The sequence below is a fragment of the Mixophyes fleayi genome, chromosome 2, assembly GCF_038048845.1.
Source record: "Mixophyes fleayi isolate aMixFle1 chromosome 2, aMixFle1.hap1, whole genome shotgun sequence".
In the NCBI taxonomy this organism is placed as follows: Eukaryota; Metazoa; Chordata; class Amphibia; order Anura; family Limnodynastidae; genus Mixophyes; species Mixophyes fleayi.
This window is the reverse complement of record NC_134403.1, coordinates 189,582,447-189,608,336: the sequence shown is the minus strand read 5'-3', so window position 1 is coordinate 189,608,336 and position 25,890 is coordinate 189,582,447. Positions and strand designations below refer to the sequence as shown.

The 25,890-nt window shown below is 42.6% G+C and overlaps 1 protein-coding gene across 3 annotated transcripts; it reads left to right on the top strand.

Annotated features, from left to right (window-relative positions):
• Positions 1-504: 504 nt before the first annotated feature.
• Positions 505-25,707, top strand: LOC142140272 (uncharacterized). Of its 3 annotated transcripts, none has more exons than XM_075198089.1 (10): positions 505-611; positions 4,418-4,479; positions 6,352-6,415; positions 8,130-8,307; positions 8,955-9,017; positions 10,264-10,335; positions 10,415-10,471; positions 22,149-22,208; positions 23,007-23,059; positions 25,081-25,707. In XM_075198089.1, exons 2-10 carry the CDS (start codon positions 4,446-4,448, stop codon positions 25,166-25,168), a joined length of 669 nt encoding a protein of 222 aa, XP_075054190.1. In that variant the 5' UTR covers positions 505-611; positions 4,418-4,445; the 3' UTR covers positions 25,169-25,707. The 3 variants fall into 3 exon arrangements, with proteins under 3 accessions (XP_075054190.1, XP_075054188.1, XP_075054189.1); XM_075198087.1 differs by having other exon boundaries at positions 506-611; positions 23,004-23,059; XM_075198088.1 differs by lacking the exon at positions 505-611 and adding an exon at positions 998-1,377 and having other exon boundaries at positions 23,004-23,059.
• Positions 25,708-25,890: the final 183 nt, after the last annotated feature.

The following is a 25,890-nucleotide window of genomic DNA, read 5'->3' as shown; positions in this document are numbered from 1 at the left end:
TCATGCGGGCCTACGGGAGCTTAGTGCTTACAGGTCCTGATGATTGCAATGTAGTTCAGTGACAGCAGAGGTGATGGAAAGTGTGGCCATCACCTATACTTTCCAGAGAAACATTAGTATTGATACATCAACACTGATGACTCCCTCCACGCAAATATTAGATCATGATGAATTGTTTTTGTTCCACTGAGCTACAATAACTTTCCTTCCTTTTAATTGACTTTTAGAAATGACAGTAGACAGGGTTAATGCCTTCTTTCACATCTGAAATAGATAATATTAGTAAAAGTGTGTTCAATAATAGCTGTTTTTAACCAACAAGGATCAAAGTCTGCAAAAACTGTGTACCTCTGGTTAAAGTGTTCCTCACAGCTGTAAGCATTCAAGGTGATTTAAGACAAAGGGTAAAGATCACAATGGGTCTTAGCAGAAAAACTATTGGGCAGCAAAGCAATTAATAGTCCAGTGATTTGTATTTAATTGGTCAGTTACTGATAAGGAAATGTAGCATATTTGCTAACTCCAAAACTACTGGAAATAGTTGTAGCATCTCATCTACTACTCTAAATTGTTTATTCTCCACCAACTGGTACTAACTACATTCAAGAGAGGTGATGTATGATTATAAACATGCTTTCAGTAGTTATTTGCACATTCTACATTTTGTTTGCAATTGTGCAATTAATATAGCACTGTAGTACTTTCTACCATCAGTTGTTTTGAAGCAAAGAAAATATTTTAAAAAAGCAGTACATATATATTTATTTTTCTCTCCATAGATTGCAGGAAAAGGTGTGGGCTGTTAACCCTTAAAAGTTGTAATTTACTAACACTGCATTTACTTGTGCTGGACAGCAAACACTAATTGGGGATCCTTGCACCTTTTTGAGTTGAGCAATGTTAGATAATAACCACCCTGCAAGCTTTTGTGAAGCAAATACTATTCATGAATAGTAGATGCAGAGGGGAGTGTTTAACACTGACCATTTAGCCCATGAAAAGCAATGAGACACCAAAAACATCTAGTCAGTAGATGCATGCAAATAGTTTCCTGCCACATTAGTCTGATTTTAAATGACCGTTTACTTCTGGGACATACATGTAGTATTAAGTCTTTTGGAACATTGTTAGCTTTGAAAATTTGTGTCCATGCTGTGTTTTTTTTGTTTGTTTGTTTTACAATGTAGTGGGACATTTCTTTGCTTGTTACTTATGGGACATCCATTCTGTAGCTGGGCTGTGGATAGGGAGTGGGGGCAGGTCTCACACCCCTTATATTTACATGTTAATCAACCTGGTTTTGTAGGTTAACTGATAACAATCACATTTCAGGTTTAGATGTGTGTAGGAGACAGTTGCTGAGTCTGCTGAGCTATTGTAAGTAACAAATATATCAAATGCATATAGTAGTTTTGTAATGCTATATACATTGACTCTGCTGAGTCCTGACCACTCTGAACTAAGTTATTGCCTGACCAGATAAAGATATATCAAGGAGAATAGTTGTAAATGTTTCCTGTATTTTGGGACAGCCGGCTCCCTATGGAAAGGGGATCAGCTTGGAAGCATTACATGTGAATTTAATCCATTGTATAAATTGTGTTGGTGTTTTACCTGATTTTGCTTCCTGTTTAATTTTGGTATTTTTTATTATAGTTCATGTTGGAGGTCAATGAAGAGGCTAATTTGTGACCACACACATTTTATGACTTTTGATATATTCTAGTAAAACAACCATAATTTTTTTTTTAGGTAATAACTATAGTCTATGTTTTTAGAGGTATAAAAGCACATGCTTTGATTATTTTCAAGCAATCAAAGTATGTCTTTACAAATATGTCCTTAAATGTTTTCCTATATTTCTCACATGTGTTTTCATACCCAATATGTATAACCTTCTCTAGTTTATGGAAAGTTATACGGACTAGAAATGTGTTTTTGTTTTAATTGTTTTTTATTATTTAATTTTTTTATTTTTTTTTAAAACCTTTTATTCATATTTTTATTTTCTATTTATTTTTATTAGAATGTTCTTAAGTTGGTTAAAATATACCCTGGGTTACACTACAAGGGAGTTTACAAGCCAGCTGTAATTAGATTTGAAACACAACTTTTTTTTAACTACACTTTATCTGGGTCTACTTAGACTCATCTACAGGGGGGAGGGAGTGGGGGAGGATACAGTATGTGGACACACTGTATGCTTGCTGTATACTCTTGCTGTTCTTTTTCCTTAAGTTGTGTCCCAGTGGGTGGCGGCACATAGCAACATGCAGCTGCCATTCCCAAGCACTGGAAAAACATGGCAGATTTCAAGTCTATTTCTGCCTGCCACACAAAGGGTGTAGGCAATTATTAACAGTTACTGTGATGGCATAGGTCTGCTATTATGTATTTGTGTGTGTATATATAAATAAACCATAATCTGTACAAAACAAAAGGGTATCCTACCTGCAGACTTACAATAGTAAATATAAGGCAGGGTTTTTAATGACTACTGATAAATTAAGATATTAGATTTCTTAGTTATTTTTTTCTTCAGTTATTATGCCTATAAACGAAGAACTTTGATAAGCCAGTGCCTGATTTAGAGTCGGATGCAATTTACACTGAAATCGTAGGTTTAAATTGCATCCCGTAATTTACACAGGGCTTGATTTAGAGTCGGATGCAAGTCCTTCTGATCAGTGCAAAAAGCACTTTTGGCCAAAGATCCGTCTCAGTTTGCATTTTGACTGAGGCGGATCTCCCCGTTTCACCTCTCTGTGCTTAGAGAGGTGGAACGGGGAAGGTAGTGGGCAAGCCCAGCATTGTAAAAGCGTGTTCACGCTCTTTACATGTCATTCTGAGTTGAAAGCAACCGCAGATCGGTCTCTTGGAGACTTATCTTTTGCGGGTGTTTTCAGCTGGTGCAAGAGACCTTGATGTATTAAAAATCAAAGTAATTTGTGGCGGAATTAGTGGCGCTATATAAGTAGCTGATTATGATGATATTTGTATTATCAGTAAATGTTTCAGCTTCACTGGTTGAGTTTATCTTGCACATTCATGAAACTCAACCATGGGCTAGCTGGCAAATTTTAGCCCGAGGGGTTGTTAGGTGGGTCTGAGGGTCTGGGTGAGACTCTGCTCAGCAGTCTATTAGGAAAAAATGCAGGTAGCCAAATGACCCAGGCCAAGGAAGCCCGCTATTGGTCCGGCCCACTATATCAAGCTGCCAAGCTTTAGTTCATTAATGGTACTCCTAGCACCACCAGCTAAGGTATTTATGATAAAGGAAGGGGGTTCAGTTTTAGTGTGGAATTTTATCAACATGTTTTTGTTTCAGTATCTGTAGATTTTGAGGCATTTTAAGAAATTAATGCTTGGGTCCCATTCCCCCACCCCCATATGTATACCATCCACCATTTTTGAAAGAAGAATCTGGACAGTGTGCTTACTGCCACTTCATGAAAAAAGGCTGTTGTCATGCTACGTTGGTCATGACCACGTCACGTTAGGGGTGTGACCAGCACTGGGTCGCTCTCAGAACAGTTCCAGTTCCCTAGAAACACCCCTTCAGCGCAGTAACAAGGGAACACTCTAGGCCAGTGTTGGCTAACCTGTGACACTCCAGGTGTTGTGAAACTACAAGTCCCAGCATACCCTTCCAGCAATAAGCTGCTATATATTAGCAAAGCATGCTGGAACTTGTAGTTTCACAACACCTGGAGGGTCACAGGTTAGCCAACACTACTCTAGGCCTTCTTCCCACAACATTAAGTCAGTAGCACACATGTTTAAAAATAGCCCCCTCCCCCAATTAGTCCCACCATTAAATTGTTAGACTCTCACATTTATTACAGAGAACCCACATTCACATTGCATTGCATTATAAGACCCTACGCTATATTAATAGCTCCAAGTCTAATTAAAAGAGCCCCCATATTATACTATTAGCCCTCACCAACTGCTACGTTACATGAATAGCCCTTCACATTCAGGGGTGGGCCGCATCACAATATACGTGATACGGCCACCTCCGCGCACAGGTGGCCGCATCACATGACAAGCGATGGGGCCGCGTCATCAATGATGCGGGCGCATTGCGTGTCACATGATGCGGCCGACTGTGCGCCCCCCCCGGGCTGAAATCTGCCAGCCCGCGCCTGCTCACATTACATTGTCAAAACAATAAATACATTTGAGAACATGATCAAATATCACAAAGTGTCTGGCTGTGCTGGCCACCTAATAAACTCCATGGAAGGTGTGGCTCTACTTTCTGGGGGCATGACTATTGACTTTGAATTGCTAAGCCACCCCCATTTCTACTACTTAAAAAGTGTTTTTAAAAAATAACTTGAACATTCTAATAACATCAGGTAATGTCTCTGTTTGACTTTAGTGTATTTACTGTTTTGCTTGTTTGTTACAGAACTTTGGTTCCTGCCATCCGGTTCACCATGTCTGTAGATGTCACCGACTGTACACCAACCGGTAAGCGCTTTTATGATTAGTATGTATAGTTCAGTCGGATCCGTGGACAATTTAGCTACACATGTGCAGGGTAGAATTTGACACAGAATTTGACACGGTAATGTCACAGTAATGCTGACCTTTTCTGGGGTTTTGTTTTTTTTAATAGATGAACTTTCAAAAGTGCCAAATGTTGTTATCGGTGGATCAGGGTTACATTCTGGATCAGATCAATAGTTGAAAATGAGTAGAGATGGGCCAAACACTGTGCATTGTCAGACTAATTTAGCCAGAAACTATGGCATGTCCAGGTGCATAATGTATGTGGGAAATATAGTCAAGACTTGCATTCACCGTAGATGTCCATGGCATACTGTATATACAGTTTAAGGGCCCCAGATCATATTTTTCCACCACTGCCATGTTGCTCCTAACCTCAGGAATACCCAAGTCCTCAACAAATGCCCATAATTTACCCTCACTGCTTTCAACACCTTGTCAAGTCAAGCAGTGCAAGCAAGTTGTAAATGCTGGGTAATAGTTGTGTGTCTCTAGTATTCATGGTGTCCATCTCTAGGTCACATTTCTATTTGGTGACCTGGTGATCAGGATTTTTCCAGCAATTCCATTCCATGCTGGATATTGACTGGTTCGTTTCCATCATGGATATGGAATCCTAGTCCATATACACTAAGTGGCCACTTTATTAGGTACACCTGTTCTGTAATCTAAACATCTATGGAACCAATTATGTGGCAGCAACTCAAAGCATGCAGGGATGGTTTAGAGGTTCTGTCTTTTGTTCAGACCAAACCCCAGAATGGGGAACAAATGTGATATAAGTGACTTTGACCATGGAATGATTGTTGGTACTAGATGGGGTGGTTTGAGTATCTCAAAAACTGATGACCTCCTGACTAGTCCAAACGGGAAGGTATCTTAAATATGTTACAACAGTGGTATGCAACAGAGCACTCGCCATGTCTAACCTTGAAGTGGATGTGCTACAGCAGTAGAAGACCATACTGGATTCCACTTCTTCCAGCTAAGAACCACGAACAGAGGCTACAGTGGACACAAGCTCATCAAAACTGCACAGTTGAAGATTGGAAAAGAGTTCCCTGGTCTGACTAAACTCTTTCTGCTGCAACATGGCATGGTCAGAGTTTGGCATAAACAGCATGAATTCATTAATCCATCCTGTCTTGTGTAAGGTGGTGTAATGGTGTGGGGAATGGCTTCTTGGCAAACATTAGGCCCCTTAATACCAACTGAGCTTTGTTTAAATGCCACAGTCCACTCGAGTATTGTTGCTGACCATGTACCTCCCTTTATGGCTACAGTATACCCATCTGTTAATGGCTACGGCAAGCAGGATGTCGCAGAGCACACGTCCTCTTAAGCTGGTTCAATGAACATGACAATGAGTTCAGTGTACTCCAATAACCTCCACAGTCGTCAGATCTCAATCCAATAGAGTATCTTAGGATGTAGTGGAATGGGAGATTCCCAGCATTAGTGTAGCTGATAGCATCATGGACTTGCTGCAGATTGATCATGTCAACACGGACCAGAATCTTTAATGAATGTTTGCAGCACCTTGTTGAATGTGCATACTATATTTTGATAAAATATAAACTGGAAATATTACCTTACTATGCTTTATTTCCTGTGTAATATTCTGTGTGGAGGCATAGGGTTTATTCTTTTCTGTGCTAAGGTGAAATTAATTATCTACAGACTACAACAAAACTAAATATTTATTGATATTTGAAGATAGAAGGCCTCTATGATTATTGTATTTTTCAGAGTAATGTCCATTAAACAGTGATGCATTTTACTTCTGTTTAAATAGAGTTGTCATTTTCTATATCACCTTTTGTTTCATCACAGTGTATTTCTACATTGGAACAAACGACAGTGACGAGGAAGATGAAGGCTTTGGAAATGACTGCGAGTGAGTATTATAGTGTGTGTGTGTGGGGTATATCTACTAAACCAGGGGTAGGCAACCTGCGGCTCTCCAGGTGTTGTGAAACTACAAATCCCAGCATGCCTTGCCACCTATCTGCTGGTTATCTACTGGCAAAGCATGCTGGGACTTGTAGTTTCACAACACCTGGAGAGCCGCAGGTTGCCTACCCCTGTACTAAACTATAGTTTTGAAAAAGTGGAGATGTTGCCTATAGCAACCTATCAGATTTTAGCTGTCATTTATTTAGTACATTCTACAAAATGACAGCTAGAATCCGATTGGTTGCTATAGCCAACATCTCCACTTAATATACCCCCTATTGTTTAATAATCATCTTTAGTCATTCTGGTAGATGGCAATCTTAATAATAGACATGTTAATTCACTATATTTATATTTGTCCTTGGGAAAAGTAATACATATACAGTTGTGTTACACATGATTTTAAAAATTATATAAATTTGTCTCTTCACTGTTGCGTTGTCCCTCGTCCAAGTAGCAACATATTACTCTGCATATTTATTCTCTCCGAGGCTCCACCAGTGCAGACATGGCCATCCCATGTAGTGTGTGGTTATGTCCCATTGGGATCGAGCCATGCCTTTCCATTTGGCCTCCCCTAAAACATTCCTAACCCCTCTATAGTAACACATTCCCCCACATGTAAGGACACATTCGCTATATGGGTAGTGGAAGGAGCATCCGCCTGCCCTAGCAGGTGAAAATAAGGTGCAAAGAGTCACTGCAGGTTTGGAGAGACCAGGCCATGGGTAGGAAGAACCGTCGGGAGAAGGCCAGAGCCAAGAGCTTGGCTGCAGGATTACGGTGAAAGGCATTCTTCAGTATAGACCATGAGCAGGTGGGATAAGTGCCATTATGTCATACTGCACTATATCTGATCACTTCGACCACTGCCAACCACCCTTTCCAATAAAATAATGTGGGTGTTTTGTTTTTTGGTTTTTTTTGTTTGTCTGTTTTTTTCACCTTCAAAAGTACTGCTACCTCTAGCCTGATCTATAGCTTTTTAATTATGAGTGTGGGGACAGGCTGCCCTAATTAAATTTAGCACTGATGTGTGTTTGAAGCTTTGTTTTAAATTGCGCAAAGTGCATGTAGACATGCTTTTCTCAGTTGGAGTGAAACTGGAAAGCACAAACCGTGTCTATCAAAAATAGGTGGAACACCCCCCCAATCTCTGCCAACTCAGAGATGGTGCGAAAATCAAGTCCTTATGAACCTCATGAAAAAATATGTTGTCTATGAAATCTTGTTTATGTACCATTCCACAAAACGAAGCACATGAGTTTCCACCCATCAAATACCACCATCTTGCTCCAAGAACCTATGCACTTTGGTAGAAAGCTATCTGAAGCAAGGCACAGAACAGAAATATTGTGTACTTTGTAAATGTGTTGCCAAAATCAAAGCAAATGAGGAGTTTCAAGGTAAAAAAGAATTTACATTTAAGTAAAAGAAAAAAAGCCAAAAAAAAAACAAAGGCATTATTACTATTTTTTATACTTTTTAATATGTTCAGTTACTATTAATTACTTGAGTTTCTTGATTTCCGTTCACATTCTTTGATACCCATTTACTTTGAACCAAGCTATGAATCATGGTCAGATTCAATGTTTCCAGTTGTGATCTTTGTTTGCTTAGATTTAGTGTTTTCTTATTTTTTTTTTTACTGCCAGGTCCTTTTCTGCATCGTGCATCCCTCTATTCACCCAGGTTTGGAATGATATAAGCACTTGGGAGAAGGAGAACAATCCACCTCTTGAAACTGCAATTAAAATATTAAGAATCCTGCAAGGACTGAAAATGACTCCACGTGAACATAAACAAAACATTGCTTCCTACAATGGTCATTTGGTAAGTGAGTATATTCATTATGCACCTGACCAAGATGTTTGAGGCAACAATTTTGTTATGGCACAAAATATTGTTCAACTGAGGACATTTCTGTCACAAGATAGGTGAAAGCATTGCCTTAGTTGGCAAGGGGAGGACTTTACAACATTTGTTGTCATCATGGGCCCGCCCCTGCTGCTCAGTGATGCAACTCTCATTATTGCACAACAGGAAGCAGGTCCATGATAAGATGATTCACCTAAAAGCCCCATCCTCCTGCAAAGGAAGTGACAGTGTCCGAGAGGATTGACAACTCTCCCGAAGTCCAGAAGAACTCTCCAGAATTCAGGAGTCTCTTTGATATTCCAGGAGAATAGGCAATTATGATCTAATAGTGACTGCAGTAGGAGCTACTATTCGATCCATATCAGCATGGCTCTATTAGTAATTCCTTGCATGGGACAGCTGACTCTGCTATCCATTGCAAGATCTCAGGCCTGTCTATCAGGAGGAAAGTCAGTCTGAAAATCAGGACTGATGTGGGTATGCAGATGTGACATTTAAAAATTTCAACTTGAGGGAAAGGGTTAAGTATTGTCTGTTTGCAAGTTTCTCAATACTTCAACTATTTACATTACTCTCAATATTTTTTGTCTTTCCAATTTCAGAATAGAAGGGTTGCTACGGTCTCAGCAGCAATGCAAGAATACAAAGAGCTTTTATGTGCAAAGGTAAATCCAAAACCAAAATGATGTAAAAGTTTAGAAAATGTATTTAATTGTTGATGACCGATTAATCTAGTCTCGCTTACTGCGGATGGCTCTGCTTTTGGAAACTACCCCTGTAAAAACGCGCTGTACAACTAGTTGTGGTATTGTGGGTCCAAATGAAAATGTACTTGCTAAAGAATAATATAATCAAGTCCATCCCAGTGGCCAAATGGACAACTCCTTTCATTGTATTCAACTTGTACAGTATTAATAAAGAACACTGTAAAAACTCATTATAGGCTAAAGGAGAGAGGCTAAAAATAAACTTCCTGTATCAAACATATTTATCTTCTACATAAGTGGTCGGAAAGAGGTTAACCTCCCATAATCTGCTGATATGAGCTGAGTTTTGCAAGCACCAACACTTCCACCTCATGTAGACATGCATATCTTGCTGTTCTCCAGTCTACTGGCTGCACTGATTGAGTGCTCTGATCCAGAAAGGCACCAGACTTGTATCCTCTGCCCAGTATGTTGTGGCTGCTGTCCTTGTAAAATGGTATTGGTCAATTGAGCCAATGGCTGGTTTAGGGGACGAAGTGTGCGCCTCGAAAGGACATCTGGACCGCCTTTACTGGAAGTGTCATTATCCATACAGTAACAATGGTTATTTATTATAAGCTTATTACGAGAGGTGGAACAATAACCATACGGCCTAGTGCCTAGGGAACTCTGTGCTTTCCTGCACATAGTCGTCAACATGAGAGCTAAGTATTAACACATAAGCGCTGGCGACAGCTTTCACACAACAAATCTGTGTCCATGTGCTAAGAACTTGCACTGTCTTTAATGTGCAGATAAACAAAGTTGCCTATTGTAATAAATGTGGCTGTCACAGGCTGGTGTTGTGAAAAGGGCATATAGCCCATTCATTATGTTACTTTGGAGCCCCTTTATTCCTAGATCCATTACTGCTTATTATGCAAGTAGTTGTTTTTCTTATCTGGTATTTGCCTTCTCTGCAATCCTGCTTACTAAAATGCTGAAAAATAAACTCTAAATATCACGCTTTATTAAATTAATGTTTTTTTTTTCCTGGGCAGGGAAATTGTGTTGGTGATGATTTATTTGGTATTTTACTGGATGCACATGTTGCATTAGCTGTCAGCTGTCTTTCAATATGCCATATTTTACAATGCTATTTATATTCTTTGGACCATGCTGTAAATTAATGTTCCATAACATTCTCTTACTGCTGTTATTAAAGGTATTTTCTATTCTTGAGGAAAAAGGAGCCCATGACCTCTCTGAGCTAAAGGATGAAATACGGAAAATGAAGGTAAAACAGAAAATACAGGTGTGCGACTACCTTGACTATAAATGCATCTACGATGTTTGACAGTAAGTTTATCTTGCAGAAGCAGATTCAACATGCAAAGTTATCGTCTCATCAAAACGAGAAAAGTGTACGCAAGGTGAGTGCAAAATTTACTTTTGTGTTGCATTAAGTTATAAAATATGTCCTATGTGACTACTTGCCCGTTTCAGATTATTAACGCAGCCAAATGCTTGGTAGTCACCCACTGGAAACATCCAGACACACTCTCCATTGCAATTGATCATCGGAAAAATTTAGCAGTTGGCTGCAATGGATACAATTACAGCCGACCCCTAAAATAAACCCCTCAAATCCTCCCAAAAGTGGTGCCTATGGTGTGTGTGTGTGTGTGTGTGTGTGTCCCAGTGAAGTGTCTGACATTGATAGAACACATAACTCACTCATTAAATTGTTTCATATAGTTATGCTATATTTGTTATAAATTCTTCTGTTATATACTCATTAAATACCATTGTGCTGGTACTTGATATGTATTGTTACTTTAGAAATGAACAATAAAGAGATTAGAAAGTAACTTTCAAGCAATTGGTGTAACCTCAAAAAATTACCCCAAATTGTAGTCTTGTGAGTCAGAAGATACCAAACATGCTTATATTATACAAGGTATAACAACTTTAAGGTCTGGGAATAGCTGTCTATATTTTAGTTTCCTTTATGTTCCTTAGAATAGAATCGAGCTCACTTTGCTGCTGTAACAGCCTTCTCTCTTCTGGGAAGGCTTACTACTATATTTTGGAACATTGCTGCAGGAATTCACATCCATTCAGCTACATGAGCATTAGTGAGGTCAAGCACTGATGTTGACGATAAGGCCTGGCTTGCAGTCTGTGCTACAATTTATTCCAAAGGTGTTCGATGGGGTTGAGGTCAGAGCGCTGTGTATCCTGTCAAGCTCTTCCTCTGCAAACTCGGGAAACCATTTTTTGATGGACCTCCCTTTGGTCCCAGGGCATTGCTAAAACAAGAAAAGCGTGATCCCCAAACTGTTGTCTCAAAACTGGAAGCACACAATTCTCTATAATGTCATTGCATCAAGATTTCAGTGCATTTAAACCTTTTAAAAATGTACCTACTGATTAGATACTAGTATATTAGAGTCATTTTGAGTGATATTTAACAGACCAAACTAACCTTAAATCTGTCCAATGTTTGCCTTGGGATAAATATACTACAGGTTGAGAGCTTTATTCCAACCAAGAAAACCATATTACGTGCACAATAATTTAGATTTGGGACATGTTCTTGATATCTCTGTACATCTACAACTGACACCCTGAGGGTCTCTATAGGGTGGATCTAGTGACTGTTGCTTATTGCAAAGCAAATACTACATTTTTCATAAACTAAACTTTTTGTGGCAAATTCAGAATGATGAGGCACCAACATGTAAAATCCAAGCACAATGGTTAGAAATGCTTTGTAGCAGCATGTAATGTATTCATAATCTACTCTTAATGTATGGGGTTCTCAGTTTTTCTCTTTCATCCATCTGGGGGACACTGCTTAACCATGGGGGTTGAGTAGGGAGGGGAGGAGTCTGGCACCTAAACTTTCTTCCTGCTGACAGCATATTCCCCCCCCCCCCCCCCAATTCCCCACATACCTCAGTTTGAATTGGGTGCCCTAGGAGAAGGGCTGCGCATAAGAAGAGCTCTACAGTGAACACTGTTAATAGGTTTTTCCTTTGCTTTTTCAGAGGTTTTTTTTGTTGATAGCAGTGAGAGGCTCTGTTTGCAACAGAGCTGACTCGTGGGAGAAGCGCCTGTCAGCTGGGGGCGGCCCCGCAGACAGAGGAGGTAAAACGCTTCTCACAGCGGGAAGCAGTCGGCAAGAGAATCTCCCTGCTGATAGCAGGACAGGCGCTGCCATTAGGCAGAAAGCGCCATTACTGCTGCCGTTCCCCGGAAGCCAGCTGGAGCATACCAAGTCCCCTCCTCCTATAGGATGGTAGGGGGTACTTGAAGGATGGCGCGCTAGTGATAGCGCTGTGCGGGAACCACATTCTAACAGGATTTCCCCTAAATACAGAAAGGGGAAATCGCTGTTAATGAAAAACACAGAAGGAGATTCCAGTGGTAGGGGAATGTGTTTGAGAAACACCTCTCCGCCATCCCTCTCCCCTCCCCCTCCCTCTCCCTGCTGAGTGAGCACGTGGAAGATCCCTTTTGGCGCCAAAGTTCAAAAGGAGGACAGATGCAGCAGTCATTTGGAGAGAAGTGCACTGTTTACACATATCTTCCCCGCTAAGTATCACTTTGTTTCTTCTGTGTATGCATGTGTATTATAAGACAATGATGTGTTGAGAGAATTGTTGTTTAAGGAAAACTATAAAGCTCTCCAAACCTGTCTATTTAATCAGAAATACTATGATATGTTAAATAACCTAATCTGTATTTTCTGATAAATGTTGTGGAAGTGTTTGGGCGTGCCAAACATATTGTCTGTTCCAAATGTAATGCTAAATTGGCTTGTGAGCATTGGCCCAGGTGCTCTGTGCTAATTGCAGTCATTCTGGAAAACCTGCTGCAGCCTTTCCTTGGCTAATTATACCTTATACTCTCTATATAGGATTGATAGAGAAGTATAGATTCTGACCACATTTTTTAGAGAAGAGCATAATGTTTATAAAAGATTATTGCTCTCTCAGGAACAGAAATACTATCTTTGACTGGTTCATAGATGAATATGTACCTGTATTTTGCGGTGTGGTAGCTTTGTTCTCTACTAAAAATGTGAACAAAATAAAGCAACAGGATTTCACCTAAGTAGAAAGGGGAAATCGCTGTTAGCAGAGACACAGAAGGAGATGCCAGCGGTAGGGGAATGTGTTGAGAAGCACCTCTTCCCCCTCCCCCGCCGAGTGAGCAGGTGGTAGATCCCTTTTGGAGCCAAAATACGAAAGGAGGACAGATGCAGCAGTCATTTGGAGACAAGTGTACTGCTGACACATATCTTCCCCGCTAAATATCACTAGATTTGTTCTGTGTAGGCATATGTATTGTAAGACTATAATGTATTGAGAGAGCTTTAGGTTAAAGAAAACTATAAGCTCCCCAACCTAGGTTATTTAACATATTATAGTATTTCTGATTAAATAAGACAGTCAGTATTTTCTGATAAACATTGTGGAAGTGTTTGTGCGTATGAAACGTGATATTTTGTTTTTTCCTTATCTTGTCATGACTGATAAAGGTAAAACAACTCGTGCCAGACATATGATCTGTTCAAGTATTCTGGGCAGAGAGCCAGCAGAGGGGAGTTGTGTAAAAAAGCCACCCCTCCCCCTCTGCTGAGAGAGCACGTGGAGATTCCCTCTGGTGGGAAAGGATACAGCAGCTATTCGGAAGGAAGTACAGCTGCTGACACACATCTCCAAACTGCTAAGTATCATTATTCTCTCTATATATGCTGAATAGAGAAGTATAAATATTGTGGGCACATATACTAGGGAGAGCTTGATGTTAAAAAGATTACAGCTCTCCCTTCTGAAAAGTATCTTGTGTGTTTATGCCTATTCTGTCTATACGTGACTTTATTTTTATTTCTCTTATGAGGGCTGATAAAGAGTAAAGCAACACGTGCCAAATAGATGGTCTGTTCAAAATGTAATGTTAAATTGGCTTGTGAGCACTGACCCAGGTGCTCTGTGCTAATTGCAGTCATTCTGGAAAATCTGCTGCAGCTGTCAGCCTTGCTTTGGCTAATTATATCTTATACTCTCTATAGACTGATAGAGAAGTATGGATTCTGACCACAATTTGAGAGAAGAGCATAATGTTTATAATAGATTATTGTTCTCTCAGGAACAGCAATACTATCTTTTCACTGGTTCATAGATGATGTTTGGGTGTGGTAGCTTTGTTTTCTACTAAAAATGTGAGGAAAACAGAGCAACATGTTCCAAGTGTTTTTCTCCCTGTTCCAAAGACAATGCTAAATCAGCTGGTGAGCATTTGGAATCAGGGATGCTGTGAGGATTGCAGCCAGTCTGGAAGGTCTGCAGCTGCTCACAGCCGTCCCTGGGCTAAGTATATTCTATACTCTCTATGTAGTGGGTCTACTGATAGGGAAGTATAGATTTTGACTACATTTTGAGGGTAGAGCATAATATTTATAAAAGATTATCGCTCTCTCATGTACGGAAATACTATCTTTTGACTTTTTCATAGATTAATTAGTATTTTCTGGGTAGATATCTTTGGTATGTACCTCTATTTTACTATGTGGTGGCTTTGTTTTCTACTAACAATATGAGAAAAATAAAGCAACATGTGCCAAGTGTTTTTCCCTGTTCCAAATATAAGGCCAGGTTACCTGGTGAGCATTAGGATCCAGGGATGCTCTGGGCTGATTGCAGCCAATCTGAAGAAGAACCAGCTGCTTGCAGCCTTCCCTTGGCTAAATAGATTTTATACTCTCTATAGGAGATAGGGAGGTATAAGATTCTGAGTACATTCCGGGGGGAATAGCATAATAATTATAAAAATTATTATTGCACTCTCATTGACAGAAATACTATCTTTATTTGACCTGTTCATAGATTAGTTAGTATTTTCTGTGTAATATCTGGTGGTAGTTGAAGTTCAGACAGCCCTTTCGCGGAGGCCGGTCTGGCAGAGGCCAGACTACCAGTTCAAGGGCCGGGGAAAGCAGGAGACAGTCCCTTCCCTCTGCTTAACCAGATGGTTCATTCAGACCAGTGCTGAACCTCAAGCAGTTACTGCATCTGAGAGTAGACTCCTTTCGGATGGAATCCCTGAGAACGGGCATAAATGGCCTGGAGACAGGCCAATTCATGGCATCTGGAAGGTGCTACAGAGAGCTCTGAGTGTTCTTCAGGGAAGGCCGATCCGCATCCATTCCGACAATGCCACGGCAGTGTCATACATAAACAAGCAAGGCGGCACCAGGAGTGCAGGAGCCTCCCTTTGAACCTCTACTCTCAGCAGAGTGGCGGTTCTTGACCTGGAAGACAGTCTTCCTGCTTGCCATTGCCTCGGCTAGAAGGGTCTCCAAGCTGGGAGCTCTATCTTGCAAAAAACCTTGTGAAGATACCGGGTTTATCTGGCCCAGTGCTACCCAGTACCTTCTAGGATTCGTATGGTCACTCAGGCAAAATGCAGTTATAAACATACAACAGTATATTTATTGTCATACAAACAACACTAGAATATTATATACACACAGTAAATAAATGCCAGGCAGATTTACCACATTATCTGTCCCTTACCCCAATAACTTAAGGAGATATAGTCACTTGCTGTCCAGACTTCATGACCCATGGATCCCTCTCAGCTGCATATATAGACTCGAGTTAGAAAACGACAATTCAAAACTCCATCTTGCACCTTCCTGAATGAAATCCAAGCATGAACACCCCTCCCCCCTGGAGTTGTTCCTTATATATCACAGGTCTAATTTCCACAGCCTTTCCCCTCCCTGGGCAAACCCCTGCGTCTATTCTACTTAACCATTGGTCAGTGCTGAACTGGGGGGGGGGTTGGACAGGGGAGTGAAGATGAGCTGCCCTTTCAGAGAACCTCCCCTGTTAGATGGCCTGTCTGGACTAGCCTGGTGAGAACAATGGACACTAATTAGTTTTCCTACTCAGGCACATGGCAACCTGATCCCTACCCATAATCCCCCTGGCTTCACTTTAAAGACAATGAATAGCAACCTTACTTCAAGTTATCAATATACAATATACATATGTACACTGAACTACAATATATACATATGTACACTGAACTCCTGGAATGCGGGCGGCAGTTGGAGAAGGCTGCACGTTAGATCAGCTCTGTGTCTTTCCTCCCACACAATTATCTGTCCACAATTATAAAACATCTAAAAACTTGTGAAGACAGTGGGAAATTATTGTGGGGGTACAAAGGAGTGTCATCATCACTCCAAAGACAAGGCCATACCATCTATCCCTGGCTTATCTGCATCAACTGATCTACTGTGTACCGACCCGGCTTGTCAGTTAACCCTTCTCCTGCTGAATCCCTGGCTTATCTGTATCAACTGATCTACTGTGTACCGACCCGGCTTTTCAGTTAACCCTTCTCCTGCTGAATCCCTGGCTTATCTACAACAACTGATCTACTGTGTACCGACCCGGCTTGTCAATTAACCCTTCTCCTGCTGAGTCCCTGGCTTATCTGTATCAACTGATCTACTGTGTACCGACCCGGCTTGTCAATTAACCCTTCTCCTGCTGAATCCCTGGCTTATCTGCACCAACTGATCTATTGTGTACCGACCCGGCTTGTCAATTAACCCTTCTCCTGCTGAATCCCTGGCTTATCTGCATCAACTGATCTACTGTGTACCGACCCGGCTTGTCAATTAACCCTTCTCATGCTCAATCTCTGGCTTATCTGCATCAACTGATCTACTGTGTACCGACCCGGCTTGTCAATTAACCCTTCTCCTGCTGAATCCCTGGCTTATCTGCATCAACTGCATTTAAAACATTATTTTATATGCCATTATTTTGTTTTTCCTGATTGTACATTTACAAGTTTCTACTTTTTACCTGTTATTATTCTACTATTTATATGCCTTTATCTTGTTTTTCCTGATTTTATATTTACCAGCAACTAGTTTTACCTGTTATTATTCTTGCCTATTTCCATTGTCCTTATTACCTCTCCTTCTATTATTCTTTGCCTTCCATGCCCTAATTGGTTATTGTCCTCCGTCTTGCTATTGTCTCCCTGCTTATTCTTACCTGTTATCCGCTGTCCTTACTATCTTACTGTTCTGCTATCATTCTTACCTGTCTTCATTGTCCTTATTATCTCACTGTACTGTTGTTCCATGCCCTCCACGCCCTAATTCGTTATTATCTTCCACCTTTTCATTGTCTTTCTGCCTTTGTTCTTACCTGTTTTTCACTGTCCCCACTATCTCACTGTTCTGTTACTCTCTCTCCCTACTATGCCTCCCTGCTCTCACTCCATACCCATACTCTCCCCCCGCCCTACCTCTCCCGTTCCTCCCCGCCATCCCCCGCGCGCTGCTCATCTTGCTAAACTCATCCCCATTTCCCCCCTCTCCTCTCCCCCTTTCTTCTGTGCCCTCTGGAATGCCAGATCCGTCCGCAACAAGCTGACTGCTATCCACGACCTCTTTCTATCCAACTCCTTTAACCTTCTTGCCGTTACTGAAACCTGGCTCTCCGATTCTGATACTACTTACCCCGCTGCCCTCTCCTATGGTGGCCTCTCCTTCACCCACTCCGCCAGGCCTGGTGCCCGCCCTGGCGGTGGAGTTGGCCTCCTCCTCTCCTCCACCTGTACTTTTCGTGTCATTCCCCCTGAACCCTCCCTCTCCTTCTCCTCTTTTGAAGCTCACTCCATCCGCCTCTTCTACCCCATCCATCTCCGCGTCACTGTCATCTACCGCCCCCCTGGCCCCACCTCCCTCTTCCTTGACAACTTTGCTAGCTGGTTTCCTCACTACCTCTCCTCCGATCTCCCCTCGATCATTCTCGGTGACTTTAATATCCCCATCGACAACCCCACCTACCCTGCTTCCAGCAAACTGCTCACCCTCTCTTCCTCCCTTGGTCTCACCCAATGGACCTCCTCCTCTACCCACTGCCTTTGTCACTCCCTTGATCTTGTCTTCTGCTACCTATGTAATCTCTCCGACTTCTCCATCTCTCCCTTTCCTCTATCCGACCACCATCTCCTCTCCTTCTCTCTCTCCTCTTCTCCTGTTCCCCTCCCCCTGCCCAAACCTACTCTGTCCATACGCAACCTCGACGCTCTTGACCCTGCCTCTCTGTCCTCCTCTCTCGATACCCTCCTTTCTCCCCTTTCCTCCCAGGCCTGCCCCAACCAGGCAGTCTCCCTCTACAATCACACCCTCACCTCCGCTCTGGACGCGATCGCCCCTGCCCACTCCGTCCACCCCCGCTGCTCCAAACCCCAACCCTGGCACTCCAAATTTACCCGCTTCCTACAAAAATGCTCCCGTTCCGCCGAACGTCACTGGAGAAAATCCCGCTCCCTGGCTGACTTCCTCCACTTTAAATTCATCCTTTCATCCTACAGCTCTGCCCTCTCACTCGCTAAACAATCTTTCTTTAAATCCCTCATCTCTTCCCAGTCCTCTAACCCCCGCCGCCTCTTTGTCACCTTCAGCACTCTCTTGGCCCCCTCCCCTCCCCCCACCCCCTCCTCCCTGACTGCCTCTGATTTCGCCTCCTTCTTCTCCTAAAATCGAGGCCATCCGACTTGAAATCTCCTCCTCCACTCTCTCTTCCACCCCTCCCACTCTTCTGTCCTCCCCCCCAACCACCTTCCCCTCCACTCCTTCCGTCCCACCACCGGCGAGGAAGTCCACTCTCTCATTTTATCCTCCCCCCCCCCCCCCCCCCCCACTACCTGCCCCCTGGATCCCATCCCCTCCCACCTTCTTCGCTCCCTTTCCCCCACCACCTGCTCCCACCTCGCTCACCTCTTTAATCTCTCCCTCTCCACTGGCATCTTCCCCTCCTCCTTCAAACATGCTCTCGTATCCCCCATTCTTAAGAAACCTAATCTCGACCCCACTTCTCTCTCGAACTATCGCCCCATACCTCTTCTCCCTTTTTGCCTCCAAAATTCTCGAGAGGCTCGTCTGCAGCCGTCTCACCTCCTACCTTTCTGAATACTCCCTCCTTGATCCTCTCCAGTCTGGTTTCCGCCCCCTCCACTCCACTGAAACTGCCCTGGCTAAAGTCACCAATGACCTCCTCTCTGCAAAAGCCAGGGGCCACTTCTCCCTTCTCATCCTCCTTGACCTCTCTGCAGCCTTTGACACCGTTGACCACCCCCTCCTCCTTCACACCCTCCAGTCTTTCGGCCTCTCCGGCCCAGTCCTGTCCTGGTTCACCTCTTACCTTACTCACCGTTCCTTCTCTGTCACCACCTCTGGGTCTCTCTCCCCCCCCCATCCACCCTTCCAGTCGGGGTCCTTCAGGGCTCTGTTCTGGGACCCTTACTCTTCTCTCTATACACCTCCTCCCTGGGTGAACTCATCAGCTCCTTCGGCTTCAGCTACCACCTTTACGCTGACGACACTCAACTATACCTCTCCTCTCCTGATCTCTCTCCCTCCCTCCTCTCTAGGGTGTCCGCCTGCCTCTCTGCCATCTCCTCCTGGATGTCCTCTCGATTCCTCAAACTTAACCTTGCCAAAACTGAGCTCATAGTTTTTCCTCCCTCTCATACCCCATCCCCTTCTGACCTCTCCATCACTGTCGACAACACCTCTATCTCCCCTGTCCCCCAACTTCGCTGCCTTGGTGTCATCCTCGACTCCTCTCTCTCCTTTGGCCCCCACATCCTCTCTCTTGCTAAATCCTGCTGCTTCCAGCTGCGCAACATCGCTCGCATCCGGCCCTTCCTCTCCCAAGATGCCACCAAATGCCTTATCCACTCTCTGATCATCTCCCGCCTGGACTACTGCAACCTCCTCACTGGCCTCCCCCACTCTCATCTCGATCCCCTTCGATCCGTTCTTAACGCTGCAGCTAGGCTTATTTTCCTCTCTCGCCGCTCCTCTTTTGTCTCCCCCCTCTACCTAGCCCTTCACTGGCTCCCATTCCCCTTCAGAATCCTCTTTAAGCTCCTCACACTCACCTACAAGGCCCTCGCCAACTCCACTGCGCCCTACATCTCCACCCTCCTCTCTATTCATGCTCCATCCCGCCCTCTCCGTTCTGCCTCTGACCGTCGCCTCTCTTCCCCCCTTATAACCTCCTCCCACGCGCGTATCCAAAACTTCGCCCGCGCTGCCCCCCTCCACTGGAACAAGCTCCCTCCCTCCATCAGAACTTCCCCTAATCTGTCCAGCTTCAAACGGGTCCTAAAAACCCACCTTTTTCTTAAAGCCTTTCTGTCTCCCACTTAACTTCCTACCTTATCTTCTGCCTCTGTCCCCCTACTCTCCCTCTCTCCCCTGCGTCTCTCTGTCTGTCCACCCCTCCCCTTAGATTGTACGCTCCTCTGAGCAGGGCCATCTCTCCTCCTGTTTCCACCACTTCTAACTCTGCTCTCAAGCTACTTAGCCCTCCTCCTCGAGGGTCCTCCACCCCACGTCCACTCTCGCTCCCTCCTCCCCCTGGGGGTCTCCCTGTCTTCCGCGCCCTCCTTCTTGGGCCCCGTCGTTTGCGGATCCTCCCTCCCCCTTCCCCGCCCTCTCTAGCTGTGCATTGAGCATACTGAGTTGCTGTGTTTACTGTACTGTGCTGTCTCCCATTGTATTGTGATTTTGTTTGTCTCTGTACGGCGCTGCGGATGCCTTGTGGCGCCTTATAAATAAATATTAATAATAATAATAATACAATGTCCCCTTAGCCACCTGTTATTGGACAATGCAGTTGTAGTCTGGTGAGCTGGGGAACAAACAGCATGGGCTATAAAAAGTACTATAATCCACATTATGTGAGAAATGAGACATGCTCACAGGGTTATCAAACTCATTTCATCACAAACCTTATCTGGTCTTTTATGAGGACAGAGCAGTTTTAAGGACTATTCCGTCCTTTCTCCCTAAGGTGGTCTCAGGTTTCCATGTCAATCAGGAAATAGTTGTTCCGGTGTTCAGAGAGGAACCTCTGACTCCAGGAACAAAAACAAATAAGTATTGGGACGTAGTGAGGGCATTACGTATATATGTTGAGATCTGCAAAAATACGTAAGACAGATTCTCTATTTGTATTATTTGTTTTTTCTAGGAGGGGATGGCCAGCATCTAAGCAAACTATTGCCAGATGGCTTACCCTGACAATTAAGGAGGATTATATTGTATTAATCTCCCGAAGGGGCGGCACGTTATGGAGCCACGGTGGACCAGCTGTGCAGGGCAGCCACCTGTTCCTCGGTCCATACCTTTACGAAATTCTACCAAATTAATGTATTTGCGTCTGGGGACTCCTCCTTTGGCTGTAGTGTTCTACGTGCAGGGAGATCAGAGCGGTCCCACCCTTCAGAGGGATTGCTCTGGTAAGTCCCCGTGGTTAAGCAGTGTCCCCCAGATGGATGAAAGAGAAAACAGGATTTATACTTACGATAAATCTTTCTGAGTCCATCTGGGGGACACTGCGGTCCCCCCCTTTTTCGTTGTTTTTCTTTTCTCTCCACTCCCCCCTCTGTTGAGTGGTGCATCTTGGTTGATTGGCCTCTCGTCCTAGGGCTTTGCTAATCAAACTGAGGTATGTGGTGACTTGGTGGGGGGGATATGCTGTCAGCAGGAAAAAGTTAACTCTTTAGGTGCCAGACTCCTCCCCTCCCTACTCAACCCCCATGGCTAAGCAGTGTCCCCCAGATGGACTCAGAGAAAGAGATTTATCGTAAGTATAAATCCTGTTTTTTCAATAATGGACGTTGGTTTGACCAGTCATTTGTCGGTCATTCCTTTGTAATTAGGAAAAATATTTTTGCGAACTCCAGAATTAAGTGTACATTTTTAGACATTCATTTTTTTTTTTATTTTTTTTTTTCCCCTGTATAAATTAAAATGTCATTTTTCATCAATTTACAGATCCTTTTTTTTCTAGTGTATACCTTTGCCTACAGTGTTTAAATTTCTTAATTTTCAAATTACATGACACACAGGCAACATATTGCTTTAGTTAAAAATTTACCTATGCAAACTCATTCCAGTTTTTTATTTGTAAGTATCTTAATGTACTGCCGTTGAGGAAAGATTGTTGTATGTTCAACGAGTTGACTTAATTACTGCCTTTTCAATTTCAGAAGCGTTCCTTATTAAGAAACATTAAAGAGGCATTGGTTGGATCACCCCAGCTGAGAACAGTAAGCACAGTGATTGGGCTTTTATTAAAAGTAAACCTGGATAAATCATGAGCATTTTATTATATACAGTGTGTTTGAATTCTAAAACCTCAATTCATGGTGACAGGTGCAATTTTAAAGCTCCGCTTATAAGGATAGTACTATGACTACTGATGAAGAATAATAGGCTTAAACAGTTTTTCCAGTAACTTGCTTGTGGTATGAACACACAGCTGTCATAGATTGGTTTTTAGACTAGTCTTACATGTTCAGATACCATTATAGTCTTAAAGAGTGTTTCACATGTGCACATTTGCTAACTTGTATTTATTTCTCTTTACTTACAATCATGACAGTTCACACAGCTTATACAAAAATGATTGGCATATATTGCATTCATTTGTGGTGTTTTTCCTTATTCCATTTTTTTCCCTTTTATGTCTTTTTATAGTAAGAGATTTTTTTTTCACGTTTAGGCCAAGTGAACTTTTTATTATATGTGCAAAATATACACAAGGGGCCTGTTTTACAAATATAACCCTTTTTTGTCATATGTAAGTGTTAATAATTAGATACTCTGTGTATCTAATTATCACTTCTGCAGGATTATAATTTTGTAAGCTTTTTTTTGGGGGGGGGGGGGGGCATAGGCAGCGGCAGCCATCAGAATACATCAGGGCCCCACATCTGTATTACATACCCAATTGTATCAGGAATAAAATGACTGGCTAACATATAAAGTTACACTAATATGGTTTGTGTGTGCAATGATGTCAATGTTTTTTGCAAAGGTTGATACAAATACATTATTTATAGCAGTATCTAAATTTGGAAACCGAGACTCATCATACTATCATCTCAGAACAAAAACCGTGAGTATCTAGCCATGTTTGTTATATGAGAGAGAAATCCCCCAGCAACACTACTGTGAGCCAGTAAAAGAGTTGTTTTTCTACTTGTACATAAAAATGCAGAATTGTTAGTTACACACATTTGCAAATGTATGCTAAGCCACCCGCCACATCACGGCGCTTCTACTAATAGTGTGGTCCTATCTCTCCACAATCAGATTCCCTATATACTGGATCATACATTCATGTGTTTTTAAATTGAGAGTTAACTTACCAAGAGGTAGCCCAAGAGCCTCCAAATGGCAATAGAGGACCAGCACTCCCCATCAGCTACTGATACCAGCCATGCCTCTCAAAGAACAATTCAGAATAATATTTATTATTTAAAACCCTTTTTTGTTTCTTAAAGAGTCAAGTACTTCATTAATGATCAGTTGGGCCCCCAATCTAGTGTTCCCATGCTATTCTGCTTTCTCCTCTTATTGCTCTGCCTCTTGGAAACAGGTTGAGAATGTGGTGATGCCCCTCTTCAACAAGTTTCTCCCCCTGTTTGAAACAGGTTTAGTGATTAGAGGATAAAAGTGTGGTTTGTATATTAATTCATAGAATTATTTTTAAATGGCTTTGAGAGCAATTCATTCATTTTTGAACCTGTTAAGCTTCACAACATATTTAATATGTCTGATACTCTTATAATATAAAGCCTGAAGTTAGAAGCTGCATAAAAACAAATATGAAGTGAACAAATGTACATGCAGGACAAACAAGTGTTCATTTGCGCCTCAAAAGCTCCTAAAGTTAAAATAGTAGTTAGCTGCTAAATTCTCAACAATTCCTATTGGTTTGCACAGTCGACTCATGCTTGCCAACTGTACCCAGAGGGGAGGTCAGCTGGCGAAATGCATCATTAAGCTCCTCCTTCTCCTGGGATCCAGGAGAGTGACTGGAAGGCTTTCCGGAAATTCTACAGCATCCCAGACATTCCGGCAGAGTAGCTAAGTATGAGTCTACTCTCCTCACTCCTCCCCGTCCATAATCCAGCTTGCTTGGGACTGGTAATAGGTGGAGATGGCACCAGAGCTGTGGATTGTTGCCTGTTCTAGTTTGCCACTACCAGTCCCAATTTTGTACTCACAACTGTCAGTGATGATACAAGCCTAGGGTGCTTCCCCCCCCCCCCCACCAGAAAGTTGACCCCCCCCCCCCCCACCCTCGCCCTCCCTCCAACCCCAGCTGCTTACCTGAACAGACAGGAGTTGGCTGCAACATCCTATCCTCCTGAAACTGGGGGTGTGGCATTTGGCTGTGTACTACACTCCCAGTGTAAGACTGACATTGACAAGCAGCAGCCAATGTAAGCGTGGGGAGAGTGCAGGAGCATTAAAAACACTGAATGAGTAATTGTCACTCATTCAGTAATTTAAGCACCTCCAAACCATTGGCTCCCTAGGCAACCGCTTGGGTTCGCTTAAAGGCAACTCTGGCCCAGCAACCTGTGCAACATGAAAAGTATGGTAAAATGCTGCGGTATATAGTGACGTAGAATAATATATGGAATTACAGAAATGTGTATTGTTACACATGTTATCACAGGGCCGGATATGGGAGTATAAAATAAATATCTACTTTTAAAGAGTTTAGAGGTCATCTGGATCTTATCCAGTATGGGGCTCTTCTTTCTGCTAGTTGGCCGTAGTGATGGCATCTGGAAGTACAAATGTGATGCCTCCTGCGTCACCAGCGTATGTTCTGGGGCAGGCTGGGCTGGGAGGCAGGGGGGCATTTGCCCCTCGGTCTGGTCCCATAGTGTTCTACCTTGGGCTGGGGCACTGGGCCATCTGCATTTTTTTCCCATTAAAATAAGATGCTGAGTCAAGTCTTGCCCCCCTGGGCTAACATTTGCCAGCCCTCCCCTGCGTATGTTACAAATATGACCACAATTTCATCTCTCTAATGTTGTTTAGTGAGACCATGTGGTATAGCCCACAGCAGACTTCATTATATTTCTCATCCTTTCTGTTTTTTTTTTTTTTTTCTTTCAGACTGGACCAAAGAGCATCTAGCGGGGAAGACGACGATGAGTCCACTGTAAAATGTTCCTACTTCTGTAAAACCATTTGCAGAAAATAAACATTCTATATTTAATATAATGCTACCAATATTTCACATGCCATTGCTTATCATTATATAGTAATAATAGGAGAGAACAGGAGCTGGGGGGAATCTGTCCCCTGAGCCAGTCTTATAGTGTCTACCTTGGGCTGGATTGCTAGGCTATCTGCATTTTTTTTGTTTCTATTAAAGTGTTCCCAATAGGTTTTTGCGTCAAGTCTCACCCGCAGGGCTAAAATTTGCCAGCCAGCCCCTGGAATAGAAGATCACCAACACCATTAAAACTTTATCAGTAACTTATTAACATATGTAGAGTTAGCTGGCCATGCTAGGTCTGATCTTCCCCCACCCTTCTCCTTTCTCCCTCCTCCTCCCCTCCAATAGCTACAAATACTGTAACATTCCTGTATCTCCTGACCAGTTGTCTGTCTGTGTAATTTACCTACCTCCTTACACTGCACGACTGCCCTATATGGGGTATTTTCTCTATTAGAAATATGTGATCTCAAACCTTTTAAACCCCATTGTCCATATTGGGTCTTTGTATGATGTGTGATGAAAATGATAAATAAAATTATTTAAAAAAAAATATATGTATAGTTACTATACTCTTAGGAGGTTTCTGAAATCATTATGGCTTAAAGATGGAAAAGAGTCCAAAAACTGAAACACAGAATAAGAGTGACTTTCATTTAGAAAGGTAACAAAGTTGATCCAGTCCAAAAGTGCTTGCAACATTC